At 46.1% G+C, this 26,676-nt stretch overlaps 1 protein-coding gene across 4 annotated transcripts in view; it reads left to right on the forward strand.

Moving 5' to 3' along the window:
• The first annotated feature begins 2,652 nt into the window (after positions 1-2,652).
• The window catches only part of LOC137633407 (N-glycosylase/DNA lyase-like), a 45,429-nt gene continuing 21,405 nt past the window's right edge, over positions 2,653-26,676 (forward strand). For all 4 annotated transcript variants that reach the window (XM_068365634.1, XM_068365632.1, XM_068365633.1 and 1 more), the window contains exons 1-2: positions 2,653-2,869; positions 16,548-16,958. In XM_068365634.1, coding sequence (XP_068221735.1) covers positions 2,784-2,869; positions 16,548-16,958 — 497 coding nt within the window. In that variant the 5' untranslated portion in view covers positions 2,653-2,783. The remainder of the gene's footprint in view (positions 2,870-16,547; positions 16,959-26,676) is intronic.

Genomic DNA, 26,676 nt, shown 5'->3' on the forward strand with positions numbered 1-26,676 from the left:
GGTAATTGTAGAGAGATTTGGGCAGTTCAACTCTGCTGCAATATCTAATAAAATTGCTTGTATAAAGAAGAAGCCTATTTGGAGGAACAGTATGTAAAGCAGCTTGTGACAAACTGTGTGATTACCAGAACTTATGACTGTAACTCCATCTACTACAATTTACCAAAATTGCAACTTAATAAATTACAAAAAATAACAAACAGAGGAGCAAGACTGATAAAAGGTGTCCCAGCCCCAAGAAATTGTCACTCTTATACTAATTGATCTACACTGGCTGTCTATTAAAGAGAGAATTGATTTTAAAATATGTATAATAACACGCTAAGTTATCAGAACCAGACGTCCAAAATATCTAAGAGAATTGCTACACATCGTGCAGCCAACAAATCGTGTTGACACGAGAATAGTTACAGATCGTTTCAAGTTATTGGAGCCAAGATTTATCTGTCCACTGTAGGTTCTAGGGCTTTCAAATATGCGGCCCCATGAATACAATAAGCTCCTATTAAACATCCTCATAAAGACTGAAGATTTTATTAAGGTTTTCAAGAGGAAACTGAAGACTTTCCTGTTCTCTTACTTGCTTACTTTTACTTTAAGGGCTGCTTTTCCAGTCTTATACAGCAGGGGAACCCTACTCTCTACAGGACCTCCACTGTCGTTTTATCATGTTCGTTCGAGAGCATTCAACATTTCATATCGCGTATTGCTAGTTTAATGTCAAATCCACGCTATCGAAGCACTCACGGAACAAGAAAGTCTTCAGTTTCCTCTTGAAAGCCTTAATATCTCCAAAATCAAACCATTATTCTCTAGTCTTGGGGAGTGCCATGGCCTCTGTACCATGGCCTTCCACTGTCTTGGGTTAGAGTTCTCTTGCTTGAGGCTACACTCGGGCACACTTCTATCTTATTTCTCTTCCTCTTGTTTTGTTAAATTTTTTTGTAGTTTATATAGGAAATATTTATCGTAATGTTACTGTTCTTAAAATATATCATTTTTTCCTCGTTTCCTTTCCTCACTGGGCTATTTTCCCTGTTGGAGCCCCTGGGCTTATAGCATCCTGCTTTTCCAACTAGGGTCGTAGCTTAGCTGACGAAAATCTCTATTATTAGTATTTGCTAAGCTACAACCCTTGTTGGAAAAACAGGATGCTATAAGCCCAAGGGCCCCAACAGGGAAAATAGCCTGGCGATGAAAGGAAATAAGGAAATAAATAACAAGAGAAGTTTAAGAACAATAATAATATCAAAATAAATTTTTCATATATAAACTATAAAAACTTTAAAAAAACAAGAGGAAAATAAATAAAACAGAATAGTGTACCCGAGTGTACCCTCAAGCAAGAGAACTCTAACCCAAGACAGTGTAGATCATGGTATAGGGTCATCAGAAATATTGATGATATAAATTAACATATATTCTTTTGAAGGAAGTAGGTTACCCAGGGCACCAGCCACCCCTTGAGATACTACTGCCAGAGTTATTAGGGCCATTGACTGGTTACGGCTCATTTTTGCCTAGACATACACGGAATAGTCTGGCCTATTGCTTCTACATTCTCCTCTGTTCTCATTGACCTGACAACACTGAGATTACCAAACAATTCTTTTTCCTTTGAGGGTTAACTACTACAATGCAATTGTTCAGTGGTTACTTTTCTCTAGGCAAGGATAGAAGAGACTCTTTAGCTGTGGTAAGCAGCTCTTCTAGGAGAAGGACACTCCAAAATCAAATCATTGTTCTCTGATCATGGGTAGTGCCATAGCCTCGGTAACTATAGTCTTCCACAGACTTGGGGTAGTTCTTTTGCTTGAGGGTACACTCAGGCACAATATTCTATGTATTTTTCTTCCTTTTGTTATTTTGAAGTTTTTTATAGCTTATGTATGATAGATTTTAATTTAATTTTGTTGCTGTTCTTAAAGTATTTTGTTTTAATTGTTCATTATGTCTCTTGTAGCTTATTTATTTCCTTTCCTCACTGGGCTGCTTTCTCTGTTGGAGCCCATAGGCTTAAAGCATCCTGCTTTTCCAACTACAGTTGTAGCTTAGCAAGTAATAATAATAATAATAATAATAATAATAATAATAGTATATTTTTATTCTTTTTTTTCAATTTTACAAATAAATATTTTTGGTCAGAAGCGAATGACATAGTTATTGGCTCGCTATCCCATTTTCCTGTTTTAAAATTACTAAAATATCCGTAATTAAAGTATCAATTTAACTTTTGATAATATATAAAAATAGTATGAATAATATAATACTTTTAAATTGGATATATATTATAATTAAACTGATTTTTCACTATTTTTTCATATTTTTCACTGACCAGTGAGAGACGCCTACCGGCAGTGCTCTCATTTTCAAGGTAAATTACCTCAGATTGAGTAATTTTGGTTGATTTTAAGGAAATTTCTAGATTCATGGGACTCTCCAGGTAATTTTTTTCATTGGGTAATCTTTTGATTAAAGAGTAACAATGTTTATCTAAAATTTATCTTTAACATTTTTCACAAAATAGAGAGAGCTTTTGTTAATAATTATATAATTATCTTGCGTTTTATGAGGTTTTTTTTTAGTATTTAAGGTATTTTTTTCTAAATTTGAGGTAATTTCTGGGGTAATTTCCTAAACATCCGAGGAGAGCCCTGCATGGCGGGTTTCGGAGAAGTGGTTGAGACGAACCCAATATTATTATCAGTTTAATTCCTGCCCAGTTTTTTATATTAACGGTTAATTACATGGATTAAAAACCTCAATTAACCCAATTTCCGGTAATGATGTCTGGAAGATTCTTCAAATTTCCCTGTTCGAAGAAAGAGCTTCGGTTGGATATCACTCTTCAATGTGGCCAGGCTTTCAGGTATACGAGACGAGAAATATATTTAATCTTATTTATTCATTGATTTATTTATATCTATTTGTATTCACGATTATATTGTATTGTAATTAACCTAAATATTTATATGGTAAATTCTTGATTTATAGTTCTAGCCAATAAGCTGTGTACCTTAAGCTGGAGACGTTAGTCTGGGGTCGGTACCTTAGGCAGGTTGAAATTGCTAACCATCTTGCAGATTAACCATCCTACATAACCATTATTGCAGGCTAACCAGCCTATATTAACCTTTATTGCAGGCTAACCAGCCTATATTAATCATTATTGCAGGCTAACCAGCCTATATTAACCATTATTGCAGGCTAACCAGCCTATATTAACTATTATTGCAGGCTAACCAACCTATATTACCCATTATTGCAGGCTAACCAGCCTATATTAATCATTATTGCAGGCTAACCAGCCTACACTAACCATTATTGCAGGCTAACCAGCCTATATTAACCATTTTTGCAAGCTAACTAGCCTATATTAATCATTATTGCAGGTTAACCAGCCTATATTAACCATTTTTGCAGGCTAACCAGCCTATATTAATCATTATTGCAGGCTAACCTTCCTATATTAATCATTATTGCAGGCTAACCAGCCTATACTAACCACTATTGCAGGATAACATCTGATAACCTACTGCAGGCCAAAGGTTAAAGTTACCGATAGGTTTGTGTATATCCAGTTTGGTTAGTAAATATGTTCAATATTGCCACTCTTCTTGCAATCCCGTTTTCTATACCTGCTGACTATTTGTTCGAGGCGAAAGTAAGTCGAAGGGATCGTACTACCTCGAGGCACCCCCATACCTGCCTTGACCTATGGGGTTACACCCCTGTACCCTAAGCCAATGTTTTCATTATACTCGTAAATATTCTAATGGTGAATGTAGCATTGAAAAAATTCTATAATCAGTATTACCAGCTAAGCTACAACCCTAATTTGAAAAGCAGTATGCTATAAACCCAGAGACCCCAATAGGGAAAAATAGCCCAATGAGGAAAGGAAATACAGTAAGGAAATGAATGTTGGATAGAAGCAATGAATAATTAAAAATAAATATTTTAGAAACATGGAGCCTTTGTATATCAGCGGGCGGTTCCTAACCTAGTGATTGAAAATGGACATCAACTAACCTAAACTTTCCCCCCTAACCTAACCTACAAGCCGTGTCCTTACCTACTTACCTAACGGGGGGGATAACGCCCCCCTGCGATCCCCCCTTACAGTGCCTTATTCTAAGTTAGACATACTGGTGGCCGCTTTCGTACATACACCCCAGAAACATTTACAACATTAAAACATATTTCATTTGTAAACTATAAAGAGAGACTTATGTCAACATGTTCAACTTAAAAACATTTACTGCAAGTTTGAACTTGTGAAGTTCTACTGATTCATCTACCCGATTAGAAAGATCATTCCATAACCTGGACACAGCTGGAATAAAACTTTTAGAGTACTGTCAAGTATTGAGATTCACCTTCAAAGTATTCCCCTTGGGACTGCACACACTTCTCCCAGTAGTTCTGCCACTGCTGGTAACATCGTTTTGATGTTTGCAGTGTCATTTCAACATAAGATTTACCTTTTTATATCTATTGACGTCATCGACTCCGCATTTGTATTCCGTCATGTTAGTGACGAAGCGTTGTAATAAACGCCACACACTGTCAGGGTAACAGGAGGACTGACCCAGGCGGAGGATTGACCCTCAATATCTGGTAAAACTGACCCACAACGTTTTTTTTTCTAAAGCTAATTCTTTGGTATGATTACATGATTTTATTAAGGAAAAGTTTATTATTTCATTGATATTTTACTTACTTTTCTATCAAATATTTTATGTTTTTAAATATTAAACTTAGCCGGTGAATATATAATAGCTGACGTCTCGGACGGCTCGACAGATACCAAAAACTCGCGAGTGATCGCCATGAAGGTTGCGGGTGTGACCACCAGCGCCGACTATCGGCCAGATACCGCATATACTTGTCAACATCTCCAGTTCTTCTCTGTCGGTCTTATCGACAAGTTGATTCCGCTCGCTGATGACCTTGAGTTTTCGTCCTTTTTGGTGAAGTACTTTATTTTGGTTGTTTTTGAGCTTTCACTGTGACGGGTGTTTTTTTTTTTCTTCAATTAAAACTCTTGAAACCCTTTTTTGGCTAGTGTTTATTGTTGATGACTTTGGTTTTGTTTTGGATTTTCTCTGATTGTTCAATATGGCTGACCCTTCTCCTATCCCTGGACCTAAATTTCGCAAGTGTGCGAGGGATTGCAACAAAGGTCTTCCCAAGGCCTCTATCGACCCACATACCGTTTATTCTAATTGCCGGGGTAAATCCTGCCAATTAGGAGATCGGTGTGATGAGTGTGTGGTCTTGTCGGAATTCGACTGGCTTGAATATGATAAATATACTCGTAAGCTGGAGAGAGATAGGGTGAGGAGAAGCTCCTCTAGGTCGTTGGAATTTTCCTCCTCCCATGCCCCTGAACCTAATCCTTCCCCTGTAGTTGTTGTTCCTGAACCCCCTACTAGCACTCATGAACCGTCCATGCGGGATATGTTTCTTGCGATTCAAGCTTTAGGCGAAAAAGTTGAGTCCTTAGCATCGGACCGTAACCAACTCATGTCAGATGTGAAGTTATTGAAGTGTCAGAGTGGTAAATTAGAAAATCGTAGTGATAAAGTGATAAGTGCGCAAAGTGTATTTATGTTGCGACCGAGGGTTCGTCTGTTCGTGCTTGTCGCTCCCCTAGTCCGAGACCTCTTTCAGGCTCCCCTGCACCAGGGAGAAGTAATGTCGTAGGACTTAAGGGGACGAGAGGCTTTAACCAACGTACAGACGTTCCCTCTTTGGTATCGGACGTTTCTCGTCAAGATCGCCCTTACCATAAGACGGGTGAGACTGTGTTCTCCTCGTCATCCGAAGACTTTTTGCAAAAGAAACCTTGGCGCAAGGTTTCTAGACCCTTGAAGCGAAAGTCAGTCCCTTCAGGACAGGTCCAGCGTCCTGGCTGTAGCCATTGGGACAGCTCTGACCCTTTACAGTCGTTGGAAGACTGTTCGCCTATTAAACGCAAGCGTAACACGGGGTCCGAGGGTCGCGGTAAAGGCAATGTTTTGCCAACACAGACGTTACCGTTGTCTCGGCCCGTTCCGACTCCCGTTGATCTGAAGTGGGTTGTCCTGCGGGACATGCAGACTAAGCTTGCCTCCCTTATGGAGGAGTATGACGTTGAGCAGGTTCGCGATGATCCTTTGCTTTCGAGTCGCCGTTACGCTGAACGAGACTCTGGCCGTCAGCCGCCCAAACGAGTATTTACTCGTCCGTTTGACGTTAGTGCTGACGTTTCTTGTACTTTGAACGTGATGTCAGTAGTTTTTCACGTCAGTCACGTGACGTGGATCCTCCCTCGCTGCAGTCTCGTGTTGACGTTCAGCCGCTGCCGCACTCTCGTGTTGACGTTCAGCCGCTGCCGCACTCTCGTGTTGACGTTCAGCCGCTGCCGCCGCAGCCCCGACCTGACGTTCGCCGACCGGCTCCGTTGCCTCGACGTGACGTTGAGCGTCAATCACCGCAGTCGGAGGTTGTTTTGCCTGCTCAGTCTATGCAGTCAAGGCAGTTCCGACGTGACGTCGAGCGTCAATCAACTTCAGTTGTTGTTGTTGGTCAGTCACAAGGATTTCAGTCCTTTCAGCAGCGGCGTGACGTCGCTTCCTCTACTGCTACTGCTGCTCCTTTGCTTGTTGACATTGCCTGTCAAGCGTTGCCGCCGCGGCAGGTCTCTCCTTTTCATGAGACTCGGCAATTGTCGGACGAGGTTCCTTCAGATGAGGAAGTTGCTGATCCCCCTCCAACTGATATTCCTTTGAGGACTTTGTCAGACGGAGAGGAGCCTAAAGCTGCTCAGCCCTCTATGGACTTTAAAAAAATCATGCTGATTTTTAAGGATCTGATTCCGGACCATTTTGTAACTGCTGCTCCTCGTTCGCCTCCGTCAGAGTTTATGCTAGGCCTAGCTACTTCGAAGCCTTCGTTTACTAAGGTAGTGCTCTCTCGCTCTTCTAAGAGAGCTTTACGTTTGCTAGGCGACTGGTTGATCACCAGGAGGAGTTTGGGGAAGACAGCCTTTGCTTTCCCTCCTTTTAAACTGGCTTCTAGAGCGAGCGTCTGGTATGACACGGGAGAAGTTCTCGGCTTGGGAGTTCCTGCCTCTGCACAGGGAGACTTCTCAAGCCTCGTAGACTCTCCCCGTCGCCTGGCCATGAGACGCTCTAAAGTTTACTGGTCCTCCTCGGACCTTGACCATCTCCTCAAAGGGGTTTACAGGGCCTTCAAAGTTTTTAACTTCTTAGATTGGTCGCTAGGAGCCTTAAGCAGGAAGATCTCTTCAGCCGACCGTGATGTTTCCGTGCTTATTATGTCCTGCATGGACAAAGCCATCCGTGATGGCTCTAATGAGCTCGCCGCTACCTTTACGGCAGGAGTCCTGAAGAAGAGGGAGACCCTTTGCTCGTTCCTTTCGGCAGGAGTAACTCCCTGCCAAAGGTCGGAGCTTCTCTTTGCCCCGTTGTCATCTGCCTTGTTTCCTCAGCAGTTGATCAAGGATATTGCGGCTTCTCTGGTGCAGAAGGATACCCACGACCTGATGGCTACGTCGGCGCGCAAGGCTGCTCCTTCATCGTCTTATGTCGTAAGACCCAAGATCGATACCCCAGCGACGAGGTTTATCCCGCCCTTTCGTGGCAGAGCCCCCAGTAGGGGAGGCGCTCGTGCCGACAGTAAAAGAGGCAAGAGGAGAGGATCCAAGTCCTCCCGTGGCAGAGTCTGACTGCCCACGTCCTCAGACAGCGGTAGGGGCCAGACTGAACAACTTCTGGCAGGGCTGGGAGAAGAGGGGTGCAGACCGAGAGTCTGTGTTGTTGCTCAAGGAGGGGTACAAAATACCTTTTGTACGGAGACCTCCTCTAGTAACAGTTCCTTTAGACCTCTCTCCCAGGTATCGAGAGGAGTCAAGCTCTACATCAGCAGGTGTCTCAGTTGCTAGAGAAGGGAGCGGTGGTGGAAGTCTCGGACCTTCAATCACCGGGATTTTACAACTGTCTCTTCCTAGTCCCAAAGCATACAGGAGGTTGGAGGCCAGTGCTGGATGTCAGTGCGCTCAACGTTTTTATTGTAAAAACAAAATTTACGATGGAGACCACGAAGTCCGTCCTAGCAGCGGTCAGAGAGGGAGACTGGATGGTCTCTCTCGACCTGCAGGATGCGTACTTCCACATTCCTATACACCCGGATTCTCAACCGTATCTAAGGTTTGTATACAAGAATGTGGTGTACCAGTTCCGAGCACTGTGCTTCGGCCTCAGCCCTGCTCCTCTTGTTTTTACGAGGCTCATGAGGAATGTGGCAAAATTTCTTCATTTATCGGGAATTCGAGCCTCCCTGTACCTGGACGACTGGCTACTCAGAGCGTCGTCCCGCCATCGCTGTCTGCAGGACCTTCAATGGACGTCGGATCTTGCAAAGGAGTTGGGACTGTTAGTGAACTTAGAAAAGTCTCAACTGAATCCCTCCCAGACGATTCTCTATTTGGGGATGGAGATTCGCAGTCTAGCTTTTCGGGCTTTTCCGTCTGCCACCAGGATAGAGCAAGCCTTGCTCAAAGTCTGCCTCATGCTGAGAAAAGACCGTTGCTCAGTGAGAAGTTGGATGAGCCTCCTAGGGACTCTGTCATCCCTTGAACAATTTATCTCACTAGGGAGACTTCACCTTCGCCCTCTCCAGTTCCATCTAGACTCCCATTGGGACAAGGGCAAGACTTTGGAAGCTGTTTCAATCCCGATCTCCGAGCCAGTAAAGACGTGCCTGAACTGGTGGGACAGCAACATAAGTCTTCGAGAGGGTCTGTCCCTGGCGGTCAAGAACCCAAACCACGTGTTATTCTCAGACGCGTCGGATTTGGGTTGGGGAGCGACTCTGGACGGTCTGGAATGTTCGGGTCTTTGGACGTCGGATCAGAGGAGCCTGCACATCAACTGCAAGGAGCTGTTGGCTGTTCACTTGGCCTTGACGAGTTTCGAGTCTTCTACGAAACAAAGTGGTAGAAGTGAATTCGGACAACACCACAGCCTTGGCGTACATCTCCAAGCAAGGAGGCACTCACTCCCACACACTGTTCGTCATCGCAAGGGACCTCCTCATCTGGTCAAAAGATCGAGGCATCTCACTGTTGACAAGGTTCATCCAGGGAGAATTGAACGTCTTGGCGGACTGTCTCAGTCGGAGAGGTCAGGTGATCCCCACAGAATGGACCCTCCACAAGGACGTGTGCAAGAGTCTTTGGATGACTTGGGGTCAACCCACCATAGACCTCTTTGCGACCTCTTTGACCAAAAGGCTCCTGACCTATTGCTCTCCAGTCCCAGATCCAGAGGCGGCCCACATAGATGCTTTTCTGCTGGACTGGTCTCACCTGGACGCGTACGCATTCCCGCCGTTCAAGATCATCAACAGGGTGCTGCAGAAGTTCGCCTCTCATGAAGGGACAAGGTTGACGTTGGTTGCTCCCCTCTGGCCCGCGAGAGAGTGGTTCACAGAGGTACTTCAATGGCTGGTAGACGTTCCAAAGAGTCTGCCTTTTTTAAGGATGGATCTCTTACGGCAGCCCCTCGTAAGGAGTCTTCATCAAAGCCTCCCCGCGCTTCGTCTGACTGCCTTCAGACTATCGAAAGACTCTCAAGAGCTCGAGGATTTTCGAAGGAGGCAGCCAGAGCGATCGCGAGGGCTAGGAGAACATCTACCATCAAGGTCTACCAGTCGAAGTGGGAGGTCTTTAGAGATTGGTGCAAGTCATCATCCATTTCCTCTTCCAGTACCTCTGTAGCCCAAATTGCAGACTTTCTCCTGCATCTGAGAAATGTTCGCTCCCTCTCTGCTCCCACTATTAAGGGCTACAGGAGCATGTTGGCTTCTGTGTTCAGACATAGAGGCTTGGATCTGTCCAATAATAAAGATCTCCAAGATCTCCTTAAGTCCTTCGAGACCTCTAAGGAGCGTCGTATGTCAACTCCTGCTTGGAACTTAGACGTGGTCCTAAGGTTCCTAATGTCCGACAGGTTTGAGCCATTGCATTCAGCCTCCCTGAAGGATCTCACCCTCAAGACGCTTTTTTTGGTGTGCTTGGCTTCGGCTAAAAGGGTCAGTGAGATCCATGCCTTTAGTAAAAACATCGGCTTCTCTACAGATAAAGCCACATGTTCGCTTCAGCTTGGTTTCTTGGCCAAAAATGAACTGCCTTCTCGTCCTTGGCCTAAATCTTTTGATATACCTTGCCTATCAGAGATCGTAGGCAACGAGGTTGAAAGAGTACTGTGCCCAGTTAGAGCTCTTAAGTTTTATTTAGCTCGTACCAGATCTTTACGAGGTGGGTCTGAGGCCTTATGGTGCTCCGTTAAGAAGCCCTCATTGCCTATGTCTAAAAATGCTTTATCGTATTTTATTAGATTTTTAATCCGAGAGGCACATTCTCACTTAAGTGAAAAAGATCGTTGTTTACTTAAGGTCAAGACGCACAAAGTAAGAGCGATAGCAACTTCCGTGGATTTTAAGCAAAACAGATCTCTGCGAAGTATTATGGACGCGACCTTTTGGAGGAGCAAGTCGGTGTTCGCTTCATTTTACATAAAAGACGTCCAGACTCTTTATGAGGACTGCTACACACTGGGTCCATTCGTTGCAGCGAGTGCAGTAGTGGGTGAGGGTTCTACCACTACATTCCCTTAATCCCAATATCCTTTTAATCTTCTCTTGAAATGTTTTTAATCTTGTCTTGGGTTGTACGGAAGACTGAGAAGTCTTTCGCATCCTTTTTGATTTGGCGGGTGGTCAAATGTCGTTTCTTGAGAGCAACCCAGATTAAGGGTTTTGATGAGGTCCTGTTGTATGGGTGGTCGCCCTGGATATAACAGCTCCTGGGAGTCTTTTAGCATCCTGAGAGGATGGCTGGGCTTCGTGAGGAAAGCGGACTAATAAGGCAGAGTAATCGTCAGAGTCAGCTTCCTTACCAGGTACAGTACCTATATTTAAGTGGGTTTTGTTATGATATAATTGTCAAAAACTCATGAGCATATACGCCTTTATTGTATTAATACTGGTCTCTACCCACCACCATGGGTGTGAATCAGCTATTATATATTCACCGGCTAAGTTTAATATTTAAAAATGATATTTTGATTATAAAGTAAATTTTTGAATATACTTACTCGGTGAATATATAAATTAAAGGCCCTCCCTTCCTCCCCGATAGAGACCCAGCGGAATGAGAAGAACTGGAGATGTTGACAAGTATATGCGGTATCTGGCCGATAGTCGGCGCTGGTGGTCACACCCGCAACCTTCATGGCGATCGCTCGCGAGTTTTTGGTATCTGTCGAGCCGTCCGAGACGTCAGCTATTATATATTCACCGGGTAAATATATTCAAAAATTTATTTTATAATCAAAATATATCTCGCACTAAAGTAGCATCGATTTACTTTTTTTTATCTATTGACGTCATCGACTCTGCATTTGTATTCCGTCAATGACGAAGCGTTGTAATAAACATGACATTAACAGTATCTGGTCGCTATCATACATACACCCCGAAATACTTAAAAGTTGTATTCATGAGCCTTTTAAGACTAACCTGTTTTAGTGTCGTTTGATGAAAATAAAGTATATTCACTTAACCAGTCTCATTACTGCTCAAGTTTTTGAAGGGAAACTTTCCAAAAACTCTTGGTATTTTTAAGGTACTGTATTACAAAGTTGTTTTTTCATGTAGCTTAAAGTATGGCAATTTATGTCAGGTTAGGGTGAAATTACAGAATAGTACAGTGATCTTTGCGGAGAAAAAGAGACTTGTTTCTGCAGTATTTTATGGTGTTTTTTAGGTTTCTGCGTATTATAGAAATACATGGGACAAATTTACTAATAAAAAAAAATTGGATGAATAAAAAAACTCTCCTTCCTTCAAAAATGACCTTTATTTTCTTCACAAATAAATAATGAATAAGATATACCCTAATATATGGGGGTCCAGGGGTTTGCTCCCCCAGCTAGGGCTTGTGACCTGGGAACTATTAGGTTAGGTTAGGTGGGTTTTTTAGGTTCTGTAGCCTTTTACAAATCTCAAAAGAGTTTAATGATGACGTTTTGTTTTCGCACATACAGAATCCAAAGTTCCCACCTTTGTCCATTCAACCATAACTGTAGAACGGCTTATTTGCGGTAGAAATAAATGTCAAATTCGTCGAAAGCACATCATTTACTGCAGATAGTTAATTTTTTTTTCTCTTAGAAATGTTGTCCCGTGTTTTTCTGTAAATTTACCGGTTTCTGATGACAGTAACTGTTGGAGAACCACCTTCCTCAACACCTTCTTATACGAAGTTAGTGCTCTCTCGATCTTCTAAGAGGGCCATGCGCTTGCTGGGAGACTAGTTGGAAACCAAGAGAAGTCTGGGAAAGTCATCCTTTGCTTTTCCTCCATCTAAACTAGCTTCTCGTTCGGGCGTCTGGTATGACACGGGAGAAGTTCTCGTCTTGGGAGTGCCTGCCTCTGCCCAGGGAGACTTCTCAAGCCTGGTAGACTCTCCTCGTCGTCTAGCCATGAGACGCTCCAAGATTTGGTGGACTTCTTCAGAGCTTGATCATCTACTTAAAGGATTCTTTCGTGCTTTTGAAGTTTTTCATTTTTTGGATTGGTCGTTGGGGGCCTTGAGTAAGAAGGTGTCTCCTCCTAACCAGATCATTTCGAAAAAAATGGTCAGAATAAATACATGAACTATATATGTTTCCTACTGGCTATCTTGACCATGGCTATTGGGACAAACCATCCCTTATTAGGAGTCTTTGGTCCCTATTATATGAGGATGATTTTGGTGGGTCACATATCAAAAATGTTCAAAACAATAAGTTATATCCTATGCCAGTCTTATTCTACGTCATTGAAACTAATTACTGTAGTTGAGAATCGATAGTTTTCTTAGGAAATTCCAAGTCAACTCATCATCATCATCTACCACGCCTATTGACACAAAAGGCCTCGGGTAGATTTCGCCAGTCGTCTCTATCTTGAGGTTTTAATTTGATACTTCTTCATTCATCATTTACTTCACACTTCATAGTTCTTGGGTCTTCCATCTCTTCTAGTGCCTTTCGGAGCCCAGTTAAATGTCAACTATCATAACTCAAAACCATTTTGATGTACTATTCATCTTCTCCAGGGCCAGTTGGAAACCCGGAGGAGAGAAAATACAGTCGCCTTACACGTTGCCGAATAAGGGAGTCAATATTGTAGGTTCATCACGGAACGTGTTGGTATGAGGGCTGCAACCTGGTTCCCCCATGGGGAGCCGACATCAGGGCAGGGAGAAGAAGACGCAAACAAGTCGCCGCCTCCATCGATCAGTTACTGCTTTGGGTTCGGCCCTTCAAGGATGAATATCCTAAGATCCCCATGGTACCTTGAGTGCGCTGAAGAAGTCTCCTGTGACATACAAGTTCAATCTTCTCTTCCAGGCTCTTCTTCTCCCCTGGAAAGGTTCAGACATTGTTCCATCCTTTCACCTACAACCTCTCTTTCCAGGTAGAGAGGAATAGAAGAAAAGGCAGAGAGGATCACAGAATTCAGGGACCTCCTGTACCTTCTGTGAGCAGGGACGTTCCTGTCGGTACTTTGAGTGACTCGCCAACAATGTTCCAAACCTGCTTGCTGATATCGCCTGTGATCGACCAATTGAAATTCACTCCTTAAAGACAGGAGCTCTTCCAAGGTTTTACAGATTCCTACTGGCTACTTATACGGATGGAATACTGTACTCTTGTCGACGGGAAAAGCAGACCAGTCATTGGCCTCCATGCATGATTCCCCTGAAGCCATTCAGGATAGGTACAGATAGCAGCATACAGTCCATCATAAGAATGAAGTGTGCTTCCATTGACCTGGAGGACGCTCTTACCCTCATGGATACATTCTCTTTCTTTCTGGAGGTTTTCTCCATTGCATCCTTGGGAGAAGGATGTTCACATGTCCCTTGAGCACTTTACATCTGCATTCATCCACCAACGGGTCTTTACCCTCCTTCAGAGGAATCACTTCAGCATCGAGACAGACTTACTTCCTCCTGTCTCGATCTGCGGATTGAGATGTATCGGAAGAAACTCTTTAGGATTCTCAGACAGAGACGGAATATCCGAAAGCTGCGGGAAACTCCTTGGCAAATTATCGTAGCAAGAGAGGCGATGTAACTGTTCCGAGACTCAACGTCGAAAAAAAAGCTACTGCATGAACGTCTTCTAAGTGATTGTTCCAACAGCTCCTGAAGCTTCTACTGGGTATCAACCGGCGTTCCTCTTACCCTTAGGTGGGGTGGCATCAAGGATACTAGATTTTCCACCCTGGTATCATTATGATAAATCTCATTGCGAGTCCTCCTCTCCTTTGAGAATCTGCTGTCCATAGTAGATTCTTAGTAGGGATGAGTTGTTAACTTGAATTTCCTTCCATCTAGAGGATGTGATATACGTAAGGACTGCAGCTGCCTTTCAACCTACCATGAATGCTTTCAGCACTACAGGCCTTGCAATCTCTCCAAAGAGTTTGATAGAACACTGGGTATGGATAATGATAGACAATACTTGTGTGCTTGATCAAAGTTTCAAAGGGTTCCCAGTCACAAACCCTTCTCAAAGAGGTGCAGTATTGGGAGTAGGAGATACGATAGAGCTGGGCACAGTTCTTTCAGACATGAGCGCTGTTTGATTGAAATGTGCTTAATTGACAGAGCCCCGGTGTAGGAGCTTTACGTTATCCGTACTGTACGTCATCTCGTGGCGGGAAGGCTTTGTTACTCGCCATCGCTCGACCTGCACCTCATGCAGTTAAACAAGAAACTTTCTGATTTCTCCTTGTCTGCAAAGTTGGAAGATGTCTTCCAACATCAATGGGGATCCTAGATGCTTGCGTCTTTCCTACCCTCTTTTCCCTGTTCGTTGATTTCTCGACAGGTGGTGGAAGACATCGGTATTCAAATGGACCCTGATTGCTCCCAAGCGACGGCACGTGAAATGTTCCCTGATCTGCTGTTTGTCTTATTCCTTCGTGGGAGAAGCTCCCCAATTTCAGCAGTAAATATGCCGTTCAGTCCTCAGTCCTCAGACCTGAGATGCGACAGGACATTTGAGGTAACCTCGACCTCCGTGTGAATTCAAGCCGCACGTAGTGTTTCACGAGTTCCCGGATCTATAGGGAACTGCTCGAGGCCACGGTAGCCCTGGCGAAGCGAGTAGGAAATAGTATGTCTTTTCTCGTGTGAGAAGTCAACTTGGTTCAAGAGCTTGTGGCAACAAGGACGCCGAGTCCAGTCGTTCACGACTTCAATTCTTCTTCATCTCGTCCCTACAAAAGAGGCGACTAGTGGTGGTGCAGAATAAGGAAAGAGACCCTGAAACTGTCTTCTTTCTGGCTGCAACAGTCAGACACAAGGGGATGACAGGACTGCTCCGGATTCACTCATACAAAGACTGAATATCATCAGATCTTGTCAGAGGTTGTTTTCATGAAGATATTGATCTGTTAGTAACTGAAGACCTCCGCTGCCCAACACCTATGGTAGGACCCACAGGTTCATGGGTACGTTTATCCTCGAACCATTGATAGGGACTCAGGTAGCAAACCTATCTCCTTCACGACACGAGAAACGTCCGAAAGTCCAGAATGAGATGTAACATTTACTGGGATTTTCTTTGCTTTTTCCTCTTCCTTTTGGGGCACAGTAGTCAGCCTGTTGTTTGCTGGACCGGATGATAGATGCAGCTAGGCCGTATGATTGGGGAGGATGGGAAGATGTATGCAACCCATGTTCTCTCATGAACACATTCAGACAACGTACAATCCACACGGATGTAGTTTCTTCCCTGATCGTCTGTCAGTCCCTGGTAGTGGCTTATCCCATCACCTTCCTCATCTTCATGTCCAAGTCGTTGGGACGTTTACACGCAGGAGCCGTCAGTTCCGCTCCTCCACAAGACCAAAGTGCTTTGGCATTTCCCCGGGAAAGTAAATCGTCCAGTTTAATCAGGGGGAATTCCTCCCTCCCAAGGATAATAAGTCTCCTATTGAAGAACGGTGGTTTGTATAGTTAGGGAAAACAGAAATTACTTTTAAAACCTGGGGATTCTATTTGAGGTAGACTCTGCGAGACAGTTGGAATCAATATGATAGACTGCCATCTCTTTGATGTTTTGATTATGAGCAATAATGTCATATACACTTTTTTATATTCTTCAGTGGTTAAGAAATGTAGAGCAAAAGTACCAACACTTAACATACTGCCACATATTTTTTACATTTTAAAATATATGATTTTATTAGGAAGAAGGAATGACTATATACAGTGTTAGCAAAGATGTGGGGTTCATTTTTGGGGTTTATAGTGTCTAAGAGGTTTTGCAACTCTTTGGAATACAGTAGTGAATAAATAAGTGTGAGGTTTGATGGTGATGAATGAGAAGAGGCAGTTTTAATAATACTGTAGTGTCATTTCTGGTGTCGTAAGTTGATGAAAATGTCAATACTTTACGCAACATTTGGCGTTTCAGGTGGAGGGAAGCCGTCCCTGGGAAATGGCGCGGCGTCATAGGAAACCGCGTCTGGACTCTGTCCCAAGATGACACCGGCATCCTCTACCAGACCCACGATGCACCGCAGCTTCCGCTGCGCGACGGCGAAGAGCCAGCGCCGAAAGCGAAGAGACAAAAGACCAAAAGAAGCAAAGTTAACGGCAAACTGGATTACCAGTCCGGTGTGATCACTGAAACAGAATGTCAGAGACTCCTGAGGGACTACTTTCAACTGGACCTCTGTCTGGAGGAGATGTACGCCCTCTGGTCGAAAGCCGACGCCAACTTTGCAGCCGTGTGTCCCAGCTTCCCGGGCGTGCGTATGCTGAACCAGGATCCCGTCGAGAATGTCTTCTCTTTCATATGCTCGTCCAACAATAATATAAAAAGGTGATTACTCCTGTTACTTGTAGAAGGTAATGGTATATTTGAATTAGTAATTTACAGTTTCTGTATGTCTCTCGGAGGATTTTTGACACTGTTCTTCTTTAACTGGAGTTGAGCGGTTCTTGTTCTTGCAGTTGGCAATGGAAGGGAGTATTATCGAGACCAAAAATTAATGCTGGAACTCTTTAAGTATTCTTTGTTGTTTTTTATAGTTACCGTTACTCTGCAGAAGCACTAATATAAAGAACTGTACATTGACACCCTGGCTTACGTTGTTAATATATTCCTCAAAAACTTTCTGGCATGTATAGACTTACTTTTGTTGATGTTTTGTACAGTAACTAATAAATGAATTATATTGAAAGGGTGAAAATTGCATTACATATATGAATAAATTATGTATAGATACATGAAGGTCATTGGTTCCTCCGAGTGTTTTGTAAGTCGAGTTTGTTCCGACACTATATGCAAATCCTTATGCTCTTTACAGTGGAAATATATGTTGGCAATAGCTGAAACCAGCCGTTGAGCTTTATATGTGGATTAATTACCTCTGCTAGTTAGCGTTGGGGTAGTTAGACCATCTACTCCGTTCACACCTGCACCAGTAAACATCTGGCACTTTTTATTTTGGCTCAGGAGAGTAAAACAGTCTTGCTCCCATCCAAACCTTTTAACTACATTACAATTAAAAGCGAGGTGCGGACTCTGCCGCTTCCCTTAGCAAAGCAATGGTGTGTACCACGGGGTGAGTTACTACCTTCCTTTGGTCTTTCGTTTCTCCCCGCTAAGGAATGGTTTTTGAGGGGACTACAGTTATCAGCAGCACTCTGCCTCTGGTCACCTTCGTCACTACAGCTCTGGCGCAGGAACGAGAGCAGTGGCAGACTGGTTCCTCTCAGGGTCTCCAGTCGGTGGGAAAACCATCGGGAGGAATACAGTAACTAGCTTTGGCTATGTTTCACAGGTAGTTCTTGATGCCAACTTTCAACTTATGCTCAGCTCGTTGACTGGAAGTGGAAAGCAGAGGGCACTGTCCGGAGGTCCGCCTCCAGGTGTTGAACAACTTTCCCTTCTGAGGGAGAGTTTAACCTCCACCAGGTGTTGGGCAACTTCCCCTTCCGAGGGAGATTTTAACCTCCACCAGCCACTGTCCACCAATCTTCCCGCTCGCATGGAGAATTGCCAACATCAACAGGGATTGGTTACCTTTCCCGCCATCGGCGGTATTTGTATTTGTCCATGCCCTGCTCTAGGTCTTGGAGCAAAGCTTTTCGGAGCTTGGGTACGAAGGAGTTTGGCGACTGCTTGCAGTTCCTGCTCCTTGCCGTTGTACCCTTAGTGTACTAACAAGTCTCGTGAGTAATTTCCCTTCGGGGTCTTTGCCTCAGATGCTGATGCCTGCTGACCGCTTGTAGTTGCCGCCTCTCCCATCGAAGAATCTCTTAGGCTATACCTCTTTTGAGGGAGAAACTGCTCGTAGGCCATACTTCTTTTGAGGGTTATTACATACATCGTGCCTGTTGGGCACAACAAAGCATGTGGAGCTTTGCAAGGCCAGGCCCGGGCTCATGGTTTCAATCTCTTACAAGGGAGAAATTGCCGTTCTTTGAGTTTGAGTTCACCACAACATTGTTTGTCCCTTGGTTGACACTCGCCAGTATTCGCTGGCGATCCTGGTTAAACATCTGGTTTACTAGTCCTAACTAGCGAACCTCCTTTATGAACCTGGCTAGTGTTTGTATTCTTGTGTACTGGGCCAGCAAACCCTTGAATGGGAGGAGAGTCCACCTGACACTAAGCATAGCGAGGTGTGCAGACTAACTCCACTTCCTTAGGAGGCCTACACATCTGCAGGCATTTGGTAACACCCCCATAATAAAGGGCTGATACGAGATCCTTCGGTTGGGCCAATCCTGCTGGCTTATTGCCGCAGGTATGAATGCTTTCCGACCGCTTGCGGTCGCCCCATTCCACTGTTGTTCAGAAGACACAGAGTCTCTTGAAACACATTCCTTCGTGGTTACTATCTCGGCTTTTCTTCCCTTCGGAATGAAGTGCTCTCCGGAATACTGGCATGGTGTCGGCCTTCAACCACTTGCAGTGTCTTCTCACCCTGTCATGCTCTCAGAGCGCAATGGGCTAGTGAGACATATCCCTGTAGGGTTATTTTCACAAGCCTCTAGTGCCGAGGAGGTGGAGTCAACTTCTGCTTACGTTTACGAATATCAAGCAAGTATTCACTTATGGGGATGCTTGTCCTGCCCATATTTAGTACTGAAGTAAGTTTGATTGCTTTTCTAGCTCCATGTACTCTTTGTGGGTGCACATACACTTCATGAACATGTTATCAATACTACAGCTCGTTGGTGATCAATAATGTTGCTGTCCGTTGCACATATTATTCCCACAAGCAACTCCGTGAGCGTGCTCATACACGGAAACGTTTTTAAGAGACTTGTTTTTGAACACTTACCCAGAGGCAAAGAAGTACGTTTGCACGCAACCGCATGCGGGCAAGCGAGCTATTTCTGCTGACAAAGGCAATTCGCTTTGCCAATTGCATGCATTACTCACGGTCGGATGCAAACCCGTGAGAGATAGCAAGGACTACGTAACATCATTCAATTGGAATCCCTTTCTAATAAATCATTAGATATCTTCCTAATTTGATGGTTATATTCCTTGGGGAAAGTTAGATCATGCATGACCCTCCTACCTTCCTGTAACCAGACTAAGGTAGTCTATCCTCAATTAGACTCGTCCTTCATTCCAGGCAGTTCCTCCCAAACATTCGGATCGGCCGTTTGAGTATTGCAAGTACTTTGACTCCGAAACATCTTCGCATAAGCCAGTCTGTTCCCCGTGAGGGAACATTCGGAACTTATGCCAGGTTTGCCAATCTGAAATGGAGAGATACAAAACGTATTCATTGTTTCTAAGGGATTTCATTTATAGGAAGAAGGTCTTCATTTTGAACATTGATCAATGTTCCCCAATCGAGTTCCTGACACAACAAATCATTTGGGCTGTGCCCAGATATTCCAGTCAAGTAATATCCTGCTAGAGGAATTTGGCAGTCTGTGTTAGGATCCTTAGCTGTACTTAGTCATACAATTTAATGTCTGACAATGGATGTAAGACACATCTCAATCTGCTTCCTCTAGGGGGTACTGGGTACCCTGGTCTTACCGATCCTGAAGCATACTTACACGGCCCACTCCCATTTGATTGAAGGCAGTTGGAGGACAGGATTCACCACCCTCCTTACAGAACAGTTGCTTTCAACCGATTGCATGACTTGACAGCAGTTGACTTGAAATGTACTTTCGGCCTCTCGAGTGCATCTGAAGAGTTGAACTTTCCCTTGCAAGTCAAAGTTCCTTGTTCCTCTCGATTGAACTTGCTAACCCTTCGCGGTGGGGGGCATTCCCCTGACCAGTCCACCAGTGGGGGGATGCCTGAGGAGCAGTTGGCAGAGGTGGACGCTCCACGGGGCTGAAAAATGGTCAATCTCCGTGCTCAGAGAAGGATACATCGGCCTGTTCACGCTCTCTAACCGTCCTCTGACACTCCTAGGAAAGGACGCTCTCCAAGATGTCCTGAACGGACGTCCAGCCTTCTACAGTTGGGTATTTCTTACAGAAAAGGTGTCTGGAAGCTAGAGACCAGTCATCGACCTCTCATCCCTGTTGAGGATGGGGACGGCCCAGACGGTCAGGCAGGCCATCAGACCAGAGGATTTTGTGATGTCGTTAGACCTCAACGATGCGTACTTCCAGATCCCCGTAAATCCATTCTCGAGGAGGTATCTGTCCACAGCACCCTAGGTGTCCACTCGTATCTTTACCCAGGTATCCACTCGAGCTCACAAGAACCGCATTCATCTCCTTCGGTATCTAGACGATTAGCTCGTTCTAGCAGACTCAAGGAAGACCCTTCTCCATCGAGACAGGCTTCTCGCCTTTTGCCAGGATCTGGGGATTGTAGTAAGTTACTAGAAGTCGTCCTTGCAACCTTCACAAGAGATGGTATATCAAGGGATGAAGATCATGACCAAATCAGGCAAAGTCTTCCCATATGAGGAACAAGTAGAGATAATGAAAAGGAGCTCACTCTTTTCTTTAGCAGGATAACTTGTCAGTCAGCAGTTCTTTGTCAAAGGCTTCTTGGTCACCTAACCCCTTTGGAGAAGTTGGTTCCCAACGGTTGTCTACGCATTCGCTCTCTACATTGGCAGCTGAAGAACCTATAGGTCTCAGCACCTCGACCCACCAAACACCCTGGTGCCGGTAGGTTCAGAGCAGAAGAGAGACCTGAGTTGGTGGGGGTCAGACACCAATCTGCTCAGGGGAGTAGACCTTCTCTCTCCTCCCCCGGAATTGTTGCTCTTCACAGATGCATCAAAAGAAGGGTTGGGGGCTAACCTGTTGCACCTCACAGCATTCGTGCTTCGGTCTGAAGCTCGGTCCGAAGCCGAGCGACAGTACCACATAAACATCCTGGAAATGAGGGCAACTTTTCTAGCCATCGGGTCCTTTCAGGAGGCTCCTTAGTGCTTAGGAGCGACAATATGGTAGTGTCACATATATAACAAGGAGTTACTTTTCACAGCACCTCTGCCAGCTACTGTGGAAATCCTCCGATGGACGGAAGACAACTCGGTTGCCTTATTGGATAGTAGGCTCCAAATGGTCTAGTAACAACAGATAGCCAACAAAGTTCTGACTCTGTAGGGTTCACTTATACTCGACCTTTCCATGACGCTGTAAACCGGAAACTTCCAGTGTACAGTAGTCCAATATCATTTGACATTATTATCAGGTTATTGCAAATGTTTTGCTTATTGTATTAAATGATATACAGTAATGATTTGTTCCGTAACCGAAATACAAACCACGCTATTTACACAGGGTTTACCTTTTAGCGCAGCTGAAATGGCGAGCCATTAGAATTTAACGAGGGTGTATTACCCCCGCGCTAGTTAGCGGGGGGGGGGGTAGGGGAGTGGTAGCTAGCTACCCCTCCCCTCCCTCACACACAGATGAATGCTCACTTTCACTTTTGGCTCGGACTGTGACAGACGTCTCTGTTTTGGTCCTCTCTTGGCAGCCGTTGTTTGTTTGTCTTTACTTAATCGCTTACTTTTCATTTACTCAATATATATGTAAACATGTTTTCATGTTTGTATACATATTTGAGTATAGAAATCAGTAAGTTTCCTTTTCAGATTTGTGTGTGTAGTGTACTTATCCACGTGGTGTCCTCGGCAGTTGGCTGCCACGTCGTTATGGGTGGCGATCGAGTTTGACTTATGTCTTTCTCTCTCTCTCTCTCTCTTGAGGTCGTTCACCCTTTTACTACGTGTTACTACGCCCTTGTAGCTTCCTTTCCGTACCCTTTTACTACGTGTTACTATGCCCTTGTATCTTCCTTTCCGTGTGGGGGGGTTGCTACGCCGTACGTTTGTCTCAATTAGTTTATGAATCTAATTGTATTTGTTGATTTATCAGCTTTGTAGAACGATTCCTTTCGGGGTTTTCGTTCTTTCTTTAGTGTTCATTCATTTTTAAATTACATAATTACATAGTTACATAATTATAATTGTTATAATTCTGTTTTGGTTACAGCTCTCCTTCCGTGAGTGTAAGTGGTTGTGAGGGCACATGCCTGTCGTGTAATTCTTGTTTCCTTTCCCTCGGGATTCCTCTTCGGAGCCTTCCCGGGGGAATGAATGTGTACTAATGTTTTTTTGTTTTATTTTTTTACAGTTACCGATCTAGTTCGTTTCTGTAATATGGCAACGGTGTGAGCTGTCTTGTTGAGTCCTGGGGATTCGGCTGTTGCTGCCTCCCCCCTTGTGTTTTCGTCAGGGGCGTGTCTCCTTCTACTGGAAGTACTCCCGTGACGACGGACAGCTCTCCAGTTCATTTTAGAACTCTCAGGAGGCTTGGCTCCTTGGGCAGGTAACTTTCCTTCCGAGGGAAGTTTTTTTTCCTGTCCAGGCTTGAGTTTTTCCCCTTATGGAGGGTTCTCCTCTTGCCTTTTTTTCGTGGGACTATGCTCTTGGTGCTGAGCGGTCTCACCTGCAGTTTCGCTCAAGGGGCTGGGCAACTGTAGGAGCTCCTCTTCGGAGGATTGCTCCTTTTAGGTCACTGCTGACCAGTCTCTTCTACGAAGTGTTCCTCTTTCGTTCGCGAGAGAGTACACTCATAGAGACTCCTCTTCGGAGGTTTCTTCTGTTGCTGTTGGCCTCCCTCGCCGTAAGGCCCACCGTCCGCCTCGTCGTAAGGGCCTCTCATCTCCCTATAAGGGTGCTTGAGGTGCCTTTTTGAATCTCCGTTTGCAGCCTACAACTACTTTTTCTCGATCTTCCGCCTTGGTGCAAATGGACAGCAGTCTGATCTCGTCTTCCGACGGGCAACGGTCTTCCCGACGGACAGCGGTCTTCTGACGGACATCGGTCTTCCGACGGACATCAGTCTCCCGGCGGACAACGATCCCTTCGGGGCAAAGGGTTGCCTCCCACGGGGGTTCTTCCCTATCGTGTTAGGGTTTCCCTGCGCGCCCTTCTGCTGTGTTCTCTCCTGCTCCTGCTCAGTGTTAATGCACAGGTGCTCTTCTGCTCATCAGCGCTCTCCTGTTCGTCAGCGCTTTCATGATGATCATCCCTGCTGTTCCTGTTGGTTCCTGATACGCGCCCACGTTCGCCCTCGCGATCTAGAACTTCAGTTCAGGTCGGGGTCAAGGACTCTTCTTCTATACGCAGGCTTCCACGCGTAGCCTTCTGCTCGCCAGCGATCATTAGCTCACCAGCAATCACCTGTCTCTCGGCGATCTCCGGTTCGCCCACGTGTGTTACAGCCGGCACGCCAACGTTCTCTAACTCTTCTGAAGGAACATGGTTCGCCAGCTACTAGCTCACCTGCGCATGCTGATCGCCATCGCGCGACCCTCAACTGCGGATGCTGATCGCCATCGCGCGACCCTCAACTGCGGATGCTGATCGCCATCGCGCGACCCTCAACTGCGGATGCTGATCGCCATCGCGCGACCCTCAACTGCGGATGCTGATCGCCATCGCGCGACCCTCAACTGCGGATGCTGATCGCCATCGCGCGACCCTCAACTGCGGATGCTGATCGCCATCGCGCGACCCTCAACTGCGGATGCTGATCGCCATCGCGCGACCCTCAACTGCGGATGCTGATCGCCATCGCGCGACCCTCAACTGCGGATGCTGATCGCCATCGCGCGACCCTCAACTGCGGATGCTGATCGCCATCGCGCGACCCTCAACTGCGGATGCTGATCGCCATCGCGCGACCCTCAACTGCGGATGCTGATCGCCATCGCGCGACCCTCAACTGCGGATGCTGATCGCCATCGCGCGACCCTCAACTGCGGATGCTGATCGCCATCGCGCGACCCTGCTCATGCTGATAGCCATCGCGCGATCGCCCACCTGCAGAGGCTGCTCGCCATCGCGCAACCGCCCATCTGCGGATGCTGATCACCATCGCGCGATCGCCCTCCTGCACATGCTGCTCGCGATCGCTCACCTTCGCATATTGCTCGCCAACGCACGATCGCTCACCTACGCATGCTGATCGACCATCGCGTCGGCATATCACAACGCGCCATCGCCAACCTGCTCGTTAGCGCTCACCAGCTCACCACCAATCGCTTGTTGATCCATATCGCCAGCAGTCTTCCTCGCCCACGCGGCAGCGTTTCCTCGCCATCGCGCTAACGCTTGCGTTCGCCGCCTCGGACTCGCGCTCATCCACCTGCCCACCCTCACGACAGCTCGCCTGCGCGCCCGCGCGACCGCTCCCCTGTGCGCCCGCGCGACCATTCGCCTGCGCGCCCACACGCCCACGTGCCTTCACGTCTACGCTCATGCGCGTCCGCGCCCATGCTCTCCAATGTTCGCCCACGCGCGAACCAACGGTTTTCCATCATGCGGACGGATGGTGTTCCGTCGCGCGAACCTACAGTGTTTCTTCGCACAAACGTCAGCTTATTTCTTGCAGTATCCATTGCTCGTCTATGGGTTATCGCTCGCCGACCACCAGCTCTCGCCCTTCCTACCACGCTCGCCCTCCTTCTGCGCTCCTTCGCTCACCTTCGTTTGCGTTACTGCGCATGGGCGCTTCCACGTTCGCCCACGCAAAAAATCTTTGAATTACCGTCGCGCGAGCTCCAGGGCGATTGCGACCACGATTCCCAATGGGGTTGTCGCAGCATGGCCGGCCTGGCAAGTTCTTCTGGAGCGTATTTCCAGAACACGGCCTCACCCCGTAAACGCAGAGCATGGCACTTGCAAGAATAGGAGAAACTTAAGGGAGATCTGAGCAACACTCCTCTTTCCTGAACCTGGTTAGCCCTTTCCCTTCATTCCCTGGAAGGATTTTTGGCGGGGGGGCTTTTCGTTCGAGATTTCTCCATCGGACAAGGGGTGACTGCTTACCCCTTCCTCTGGGAGCTTACCAGGTTCTTTCCCTCCTCAGTTACGGCCCGAGGTTTGGTTCAAGGAAGCTACAGGAAGATCATGGGTACTTTCCTCCTCTCGAGCTCAGGCACCTTGGCCTTTCGTCGTTAAGTATCTAACTTGCGGACAAGCTCGATGTTGTACCATCTGGACGCTCTGACTGAGGGCTTCCTTCAGGTGTCTCATCTGTGGAGGTCGACGACCTCAGACACCCTTCCATCCTTGAGAAGAGTTTGTTTGTGCCCAAGGACAGAGACTTAGACAGCGGCTGTGCGGAGGAAATCGAATTCCGTTTTCACTCCGCCAAGGCGCTTTCTTCCAGACTCTGCAGGGCTCCAGCGCCCTTTTCTTTCAATCACATCGGCCTAAGTTATCGGCTACGACAACTGGGACAAGGTGTCCAATTGCAGTTTCCTCCTGTCAGGAACAGATGGCACGGGAGACTCCCCCGGGGGGGCATAGTCCTAAAAGGAGTTCACGAACTCTAGGATTGCAGGTTTTTCTCTGGGAGGATGCTTAAGGTTACTCATCCGAATGACAGCTTCCCGATGCCCATTCCCGCACAATCTCTGTGATCAGCCAAGGATATCACGCCTGCCGTCTCTGTCAGCGAACTCAGTGTCTCTGAAGCCATAGCGTCAGCAGAGTTGCCCGGTTGGGCAGAATGATCCATACCTTAGGCGAAGGTCTTCCTTAAGATCATCGACGGCTTCACCCCCGGCCTCCTCAGTCGATCCTTTCTTGTAAGAAAGGATCTGAGAGGGAATGTCCCTAGTCGACCTCTCAGCCCTGATCAAGTTTGTCGAACAAACTTTGGCCAGCGTAGACCAGCAGAATTGATCAGACTGGTAACGAGGCGACAGGACTCCTTAAACCCTGGATCGGAAGGACGGGTACTTTCAGTTTCCATTCCTTCCATCTTCCAGGGTGCTTGTCGAATTCAGCCTAGACTGCAAGTATTCCTGCTTATGATGCAGTGTGGCTATCCCGCCGTGGCATAGCAGGTTTGTTTCCCCAGAGAACTCTCCCTGCCTTCCTCTTGGCCGCTCAGGTGCAGGCTTCCGCCTCCTCTGCTGTTTGGAGGGCTGGTCAACTCCGGTAGGCTCGGGTTCGACCTTTTTCAGCGCCGGGACAAGCTTCCGGATGCTTACCACGAGTGTGGGCTCATAGTATTTTGCTTGGAGCCTTCTCTTCCTCTGCCTCAACATCTGGAGTATCTGGCCATGA

This window comes from Palaemon carinicauda, chromosome 43 (assembly GCF_036898095.1).
Source record: "Palaemon carinicauda isolate YSFRI2023 chromosome 43, ASM3689809v2, whole genome shotgun sequence".
NCBI lineage: Eukaryota > Metazoa > Arthropoda > Malacostraca > Decapoda > Palaemonidae > Palaemon > Palaemon carinicauda.